The following is an 8,007-nucleotide window of genomic DNA, read 5'->3' as shown; positions in this document are numbered from 1 at the left end:
GTTTTATTTAAAATGATTTAAAATAAGTAAATACAGTCTACTTTTCTATATTGAGTACAAGTTTGATTTAGTGCCTCTGTCAAAGCAATTTCCCAACTGCTTTTAATGTCTCTTAAAATTTAACTTCCATCGACTAAAACAATCGTTTAAAATACAGAGGACTCAGCAAATATAGATCCTACAGGTAGGAGAACACCCCTCCTCCGCCACACACCATCTCTCGCTCTTCTCCTCCTCCACGGTCCTACCTTTGGAGTGCGTCACGTGGTTCTGCTCTTACAAATAACTCGCAGTAAAGTAGAGAGCGAATCAGAGAACAGTTATATTAGGCATTATCTGCAGCAGAGCAGCTTTACCTCCAGATACAGGCGACACGTCCAAACGCAGAGAGGACAACTACAAGTGTTTCGTGTACTATCTGTCTCGTTTGAATTCTGGGCTGAAGTCAAGGAGAAAGAAGAGAGTGGGAAGTTCAGCGGGGATATTCCATCAAGTCACTTGGAAAAGAGGGTTCCTGGCTTTATCACTAGCCGTCCTTATCTGGTGAGATAATACAACGAGAGCTCTTGGATGAAATTGTATAAGCCCTTTGCTTACAGCTATCATCGTTTTTATGTAATCTGCGTTTTCAATGATAAAATATAGATGTCGGAGAGATTACAGCAGCTTGATTCGATCCCCGCAGATGATTTAATGGGATCGCAAAGAGTTTTCCCAGGATATCTGAGACTGCTGCTGCTGATAATTATTTATATCCCTATGTAAAGATATGGAAAGTAATTAATGTCATTTTAGTCTATTAAATACTAATAAGAGTCAGATGATAACTGAAAAATCATAACAATTATAACGTTTGTCTAATCAATAGCCTATATATTTTTTCTTCAGTTTTTGACTGTTTGATTGTCTCTCGCATTTGCATCGTTCAAAACAGTGTGTGTGAGTGGAAAATATAATAATTTGTCTGTTTCGTTCAGTAATTATTTATTTTTTTGTATGAGACTAATCCTAATCTAATTGATTGCATTATTTTTGGTTTTCCATCAGGAGTGAATTCCCTTTTTTTCTCTGAGGCTACTGTTCAAGAAAACGTTGCATTGGAGATTTTGGACGTTATCTAAAATCATCTGGGCGAATTTCAAGATATCTGAAAGGATAGCTTAGTCATTGGATACAAAAATGTATTCGAGCCTGGCTATATCTTCCAACCCGTCCCCCTACGCACACGATACCGGGAACTACATCCATCCGTCCGCGAGCTCACCTGTGTATGTGCCCACCACCCGTGTACCTGCCATGCTCCAGACCTTGCCCTACCTACAGACGTGTGAGTCCACCCACCAGGGCCACGGGCTCGGCAGTCACCACGCCTGGCCACAGACTGGCACGGAGAATTCCTCTTTCAACCCGGGCAGCCCTCACCCTCCGCCCGGTTTCTCGTATTCGCACAGCCCGCCGGTAAGCAGCAGCACCGGCAGGGACGCCGCGTACCAGAACCCGCTGGTGCTGAGCAACGGCGGCCGGGCGGATCAGTATGGAAGCGCCCTGGTGCGCTCCGTCGGTGGCTCCTACTCCAGCCCGTACGCGGCCTACATGAGCCCGGAGATGGCAACCTCATGGACGCCGGGACCCTTCGATGGCGGCATGATCGGTCTTCAGGGACGCCAGGGAAGTCTGCCGGGAAGGAGGTCCAGTTTAGGTAAAATAATTTGCAAGGATAATTTCGTTTCCTCTTTGATGTAAATATGCACACTAAACAAAAACAAAACCTCAATTCAATAATTCCGCCTTTGATTCTGTTCGTCTTTCCTTTTGCACAAGTGCATGTTAAAGTTAGCTCTACTTTATTACATTTGAGTCGTTAGTTTGGCAATAGTTTAAAATCTATCTTTCAAGTCAGAGGGCAAAAATGGTTGGAATGGAGGGGGTTTCGTTTGATGCGGTGATCTCACAATTTATAGCAGCGGTGTTGAGGGTTATTTATTGCAGTCTCGGTGTTTATGTTAGACCATCGTTAGAAGGCATAGCAGTTAGTTTGAGCTCGGCTCACACGGGCACACTGCAAAACCTAATCAAAACAAAACTTGATCTTATTCCACTAATACACATCCTTTAATGGGCAATGCAATCACTTTAATTTAAATGATAATTTAATTCCCAGCTATTGTCTGCCTACAAGCGGATTGATGAAAGGGTCCAGTGCACACCTCATAATTGTGAGAACTATCCAAGCTACTGTCACCTTGATCAAACTTCTCCAAACAGACCATTAGAGTCAGATACACATTCAGCGGGCGGATCCTTTGAAGCTCAGGGCTTTAGGCGGACACATTTTCTTTGATAGCCCATAAAACGTCACATTTCGCTCTACAGCTGTGGACGATTTATTCAGGCGTAGGACTACACGAGGCTCGCGTTTGTTATTGGGCAGTTTTGATGTTTTGTTACACAAATGTTTAATAAACGTAAAAGCTGCATTTTATATTACAGCAATCCATCAGAAGGACTCAACAATATTAAGACATTTTGAGATTACGTTTCAACTAAACAATAACAACATACGATAATATTACAAAGATTATTAATACGCACGTCTTATTTGAAATGAATTGTTGGAGGGCGTCACGTGTCAGTGTCTTGACTGATTGGTGACCCCTGGATCTTTAACACTGATAAGGGCTCTCGTGACCCTGGATATGCTCGCATTAATCCATTCTTCATTCCGTCGAGAGTTTTGTCGCATTCCGTGCTCAGGAAAACGCCAGGCCTCAGCTAAGGGTCTGTGTGCATCAAGTCGTGCAAGGCTTTAACAATGAAAAACAACATTTATTATGTATTAGGCCTTTCTTTGACACATCAATAAAATTCCATTCGTTTTTTTACATTTTGTTTTAGTTTATTATTTAATTTCCTTATTTTCCTTGCATGCACATGAAAATAATTGCTAGTATTTGAATATTCTCCCTCTTTATATTTAGATTTTGGTGGACATATTGTTGAGATTATGCGTAAAATTCATTAAAAAATACAGCTGACTTTTTTAAAAGGCTATTTTTTCAACATATTTTAAAATGTTTGAATTTAATTTGAGATGGCACAACACTTAGCCTAAAGATTTACTTTATTTTAATTTTATTACACTATTATTATTTATAAAGTCATCGCTTCAAAATTGAAACGCGCTCATTTAATGGGTTTAAAATTAAACTTTTTAACATTCACCTTATTGATTTTGCGAAACATTGAGGCATTCAAGTTTTTATTAATTTAAGGTTATTCATATTTGCCTTAGAGAAATAAGACAGAAATGTCAACAATGAAAACATCTCGTGACACTGCCGTTCCCTTCATTTAGACTTTAACGATTATTTCGTCTCGCGCTTGTTTTATAAGTTTAACGAACATTGTCCTCTCATAAATCACTTTAAAGAAAAGCTTGGGGGATGAATTAAAAGCGAGCTGTATGTCCTTTCAGACATGCTGGAGGATCTGCCGTGTGAAGGGCGCGAGTGTGTGAACTGCGGCTCCATCTCGACGCCGCTGTGGAGGAGAGACGGGACCGGACACTACCTGTGCAACGCGTGCGGCCTCTACCACAAGATGAACGGCATCAACCGACCTCTGATCAAACCACAGAAACGTCTGGTAAATGCACACTTGTTAATTATTGCTTTCAAGTTTTACCTGGCCTTGTCCTTTTTCAAAAACCGACACAGAAGCAAGTCGATTTAGATTTTTTTTTAATAGCGAATGCATTACAAAATAGGTTCCCAGACAATTGCACAGGTTTTCTAGCTGATACTTTTACAATATAGTCTCACAAAAGGAAATAATTGTTGCTTGAATATAGGCTATTCATGTTGGGTATGGCTGATCTCAGGGTCAGTATTGAAGGCCAGTTGAGCAAATCCTTCACTGCTGTCCTGTTCCCAGGAGTCTCTCTCTCATTCTCTTTTTTACTCTCTCACACACAGTTCTCTCACTCATCTCTACCTCTCTGTTTTCATTTTTTGCCTTCATGACCTTGTCCTTGGGTCGGTCTGTTTTTAGCCCAAGCAGTGCGAAACTCAAAACAACACCAATCTTTATGGAGCATTCCAGCCGTGTCATTTTTACTCCAGAAGTATATTAATGTGTGCTTATTTGAATTCATAAAATGATGCTTGGAAGGCAGTCCTGGTCAGAGTTCTCGTCCATATCTTCTACTTTTTATGACCACAGTTGCTTGCATTTTAAATAAATGCTGTATAACATGTTTACAGCTACTGCATAATTTTTTTTATACAACATATACCACCAAAAGGAACATGACAAAATAATAATAATAATAATGTTATCTTTTAGAGAGAAAAAAAGATAAATTTGATCTCTCCCAGCTCTTTTCTAGGTATATTGAATATCTTTGTTTCTTTCTCTCAAAATTCTCTCTTCAAATTCTGCCAAAGTCCGCCACATTAACCACCTCCCCAACTCTTTGTCTCTGCAGCAGAGCACGTCACGGCGAGCTGGTCTGTGTTGCACTAACTGTCATACCAGTACAACCACACTGTGGAGGAGAAATGCAGAGGGAGAGCCCGTCTGCAACGCCTGCGGTCTATACATGAAGCTCCACGGGGTGAGTGTGTGATTGAGTCCGGTGTTTCTAACCAGACAGAGCTGTGTGTGTGTGCAAATCTGTAGTCCACGTGATGCAGAGGTCATAGGTGTGTTTTATCGGAAGAGAATGAGAATGAGGAGAGGAAGGGGAGTCGCTTAAGTAAGCTTTGTTCTGTAAACTAGTAATTCTCACGCTGACCAACACGACTCCCACAAGAAGAAAATGTTTATACAATCTGGTTAAAACTGCATTTTTTACACAAGAGCCATATTCCCACCTGAGTTTAATCACCGTTATGATGGTCTTCATTCAGTCTGTATTGAAAATAAAGTTTCCAAAGGGCTTTTTTTTAATGCAGCGATGACATAGAAGAGCCATCTTTGGTTTCTCAAAGAACCTTTCAGTGATCAGTTCTTAAAAGAAGCATTTTTTTTTTTCTGAAATTGACTCTTTTCCACTATAAAGAACGTTTTGTGCAACGGAAAGGATCTATGGATGTTAAAGTTTCTTCATGGAACCATCGATGCCAGTTGCAAACTCATTTGTAACTCTTAATTGGTTAATGAGTTTTTCTTTCTTTACTCTTGTTTTAGGTACCAAGGCCATTAGCAATGAAGAAAGAAAGCATTCAGACAAGGAAACGCAAACCAAAGATGCCCAAAACCAAAGCATCCTCAGGTAAGACTCGAGAAAAGCATTTTAAAAGAGATGTTTTTGAAACAGATTTTCAGACAAAAGCAGACATGACTGATTTGGATGGAAGTGTGGGAGTGAGTGAGTCAGAGAATGTGTGGAGAGAAATATGGGGTGAGCGAGAGAGTAAAGGGAGGGAAAAGGGAGTGAAAGAGAGAGAGAGAGAGCAGTAACAGCACTTTTTCTGTTTTTAATGCACATGTGGTGCGTGTGCAGCACCAGCACAAACACCGACGGATGTTTGACGCCACTAATTGTCATTTGCAATAAGCAGCATGTCGGGTTTGCTGTTCTTTTATTGTGTCTGTCATTCACAATTTGTTCTATTTGTCTTCAGGGTCAACAGTGTCTGGCTCTACGTCTCCCACTTCATTGCCTGTGTCAGAGAACGCCTCTACGATAAAGAGCGAACCCAACATCGCAGCTTCTCCGTATGCGGGCCAAACTGTTGTCTCAGTCACACAGGTATGTGCGCACGTGATTGATAGGATTGTATTTCTTCTTTGTAGATGTCACCATCACTGAAAGCCAGTTATTAAATATGGGTTGGCTAAATGATTGATTCCAGACTTCAAGTTCACTCTTAAAAATAAACATTCCATATTGGCATCAATAGTTCCATGAAGAATCTTTAACATCCACAGAACCTTTCCAAAAGGTTCTTTATAGTGGGAAAAAGTTACTCAAATGTTCTTTACACTAAGAAAATGGTTCTTCTTTGACTTTGATGTGAAAATCCCCCTTTGAAACTTTTATTTTAAGAGTATTTTTTTTTAAATCATAGTTCACAAAAAACTGAAAAATTCTGTCATCATTTATAACCTTCATGTCGTTTCAAACCTGTACGACTTATTGCACAAACGAAGCCATTTTGAGCAATGCTTCAGCTGTTTTGACCGTACAATTAAAGTCTGTGTGTTCCAAAACAACATTATTGACATATATCTTCCTTTTTGTTCCACAGAAGAAAGTAAGTCATGCGGGTTTTGAATGAAATCAAAATTCTGTTATGGTTTACTATAGATCAATTTGGCAGCTTACAATATTTGTCTGTGTTCTTTTTCAGACATCAACACAGTTGGACAGTGCCAGTTCAGCACATGTGGACATCAAATATGAGGACTACACATACACCCCGACGTCAATCGCCCCACAGAACTCCTGGTGCGCGCTGTCCCAAGCGTGATCCGGGACCTTCTCGAAACCTCGCCAGTGCATTCTGGGAGAAAAGACTTTTGACAAGATCTACCTATTAGAACATTTACACAAATGCAGACAGACGGAGCTTAGGAGCGCAAGAGATCGACTGTAATTTGTGCTGCTTTGCCTCGCTGATTCATCGCGGCGTGTCTGTCAGTGACGTCACGGCCGATTCACGCAATTCCACCAAAATACGGCGGGCGACGAGCAGAGACTCGGTTCTCCAGTTCCTTAAGCAATGATCGGGAGGACAAAAAACATGCTTTTTATGGCTTCTGAACATGTTTCATGGCTTAGATGTTAATGATTAACTTTTAAGAAACATTATTTATGTTGAGATAAGAATAGTGGAGGCACACAAGTCTCTCCCATAATTCCCCTTATCCTTCAGGGAATGCGTCTTTATGGTGGTTATGACTTTAGATCGCATATTTTCCCTGGATGAGGTTTTTAAAAGTTTCCTTGTTGTCTTTGCTGATCCCAGACTTGTATTCCTCCGATGATCCGAAGTGCAATGACCCTCACTTTTCAGCAAATTTTGAAAAGGCACACATTTATTTTAATTGTTCGAAATTTTGTGTTTTGTTTTGTCAGAATATGTTAACCTAAATTTATTTGCTGTATTTTGTTGATATATTGGAATTATATCGTTGTTTTATTGCATATAAAATTGCCAAACATTTGATTTGTGTCTGTACTTGTTTGTAGAAATGTTATAATTCTCCTTAAAGTGAGAAAATGAAAATTCTGTCATTTACTCAAGTTGTTCCAAACCTGTATGAATTTCTCTCTTCTGCTGAACACAAAAGAAGATATTTAGGAGAATGTGAGTAACTAAGCAGATCTCACCATGGTATTTTCTTTCCTACTGTGGTTAGTTACAAACATTCTCCTAAATATCTTTCTTTATGTATACTAGAAATTCATACGGGTTTGGAACAACTTGAGTAAATGATGACAGAATTTTCATTTTTGGGTGAACTGTCCCTTTAAATTTTGTGGATTTTAAACCGTAATTTATGGAAATAAGTTAAAAACATGAAGGTGCATGATGGGCAAACGTTTATTATTATATTTTTACATCAGTTTCATACTGTTTTTATTTTAACGAGGGACCGTGGGATGATTTCCATGGATTTATATTTGTGTTTTCAGTGTCGACAAATAGGTCTGTGAACTTTATTCCAACACAGCTTTATATAGCAGTTCGTAACTATTGTACATTTTGCTGAAATCATTTCATATGAATTCGTACAATCTCATCTGGGTCTTACTTTCATATGAATCTCATCATTATACGAAATCACCACCTCATAAAATTGGATATACACATTGTTTGACTTGATTATCTCTGTGCTTCACTCCCACAAAAAATGACTGAAAGTCCCCTTTCAGAACTTGTTTTGTTTTCAAAGGTAGTTTGTTAATTTTTAAAATGTCCTGACTTTATAATGCCAAGACATAGGCCATATAGGAATTGTATATGAACGCTTTGATGTTTATGACTTGATATAATT

General features: G+C 39.3%; 1 protein-coding gene across 1 annotated transcript; it reads left to right on the top strand.

The window, feature by feature from the left end:
* The first annotated feature begins 253 nt into the window (after positions 1–253).
* On the top strand, positions 254–7,175 carry gata5 (GATA binding protein 5). The gene is made up of 7 exons (XM_048179090.1): positions 254–543; positions 1,048–1,699; positions 3,476–3,645; positions 4,487–4,615; positions 5,191–5,275; positions 5,628–5,755; positions 6,357–7,175. Exons 2-7 carry the CDS (start codon positions 1,180–1,182, stop codon positions 6,474–6,476), a joined length of 1,152 nt encoding a protein of 383 aa, XP_048035047.1. The 5' UTR covers positions 254–543; positions 1,048–1,179; the 3' UTR covers positions 6,477–7,175.
* The last annotated feature ends 832 nt before the right edge of the window (positions 7,176–8,007 follow it).

Source organism: Megalobrama amblycephala, linkage group LG24, assembly GCF_018812025.1.
Source record: "Megalobrama amblycephala isolate DHTTF-2021 linkage group LG24, ASM1881202v1, whole genome shotgun sequence".
NCBI classification, from domain to species: domain Eukaryota; kingdom Metazoa; phylum Chordata; class Actinopteri; order Cypriniformes; family Xenocyprididae; genus Megalobrama; species Megalobrama amblycephala.
The sequence above is the reverse complement of the archived record's forward strand: the minus strand, read 5'-3'. Positions and strand labels throughout refer to the sequence as shown.

Excerpts from the sequence above, each read along its gene's own strand:
- gata5 (XM_048179090.1), top strand. The coding sequence starts at position 1,180 with ATGTATTCGAGCCTGGCTATATCTTCCAACCCGTCCCCCTACGCACAC. Across the intron at positions 1,700-3,475 it reads GGGAAGGAGGTCCAGTTTAG|ACATGCTGGAGGATCTGCCG; the intron begins GTAAAATAATTT and ends ATGTCCTTTCAG. Across the intron at positions 5,276-5,627 it reads CAAAACCAAAGCATCCTCAG|GGTCAACAGTGTCTGGCTCT; the intron begins GTAAGACTCGAG and ends ATTTGTCTTCAG.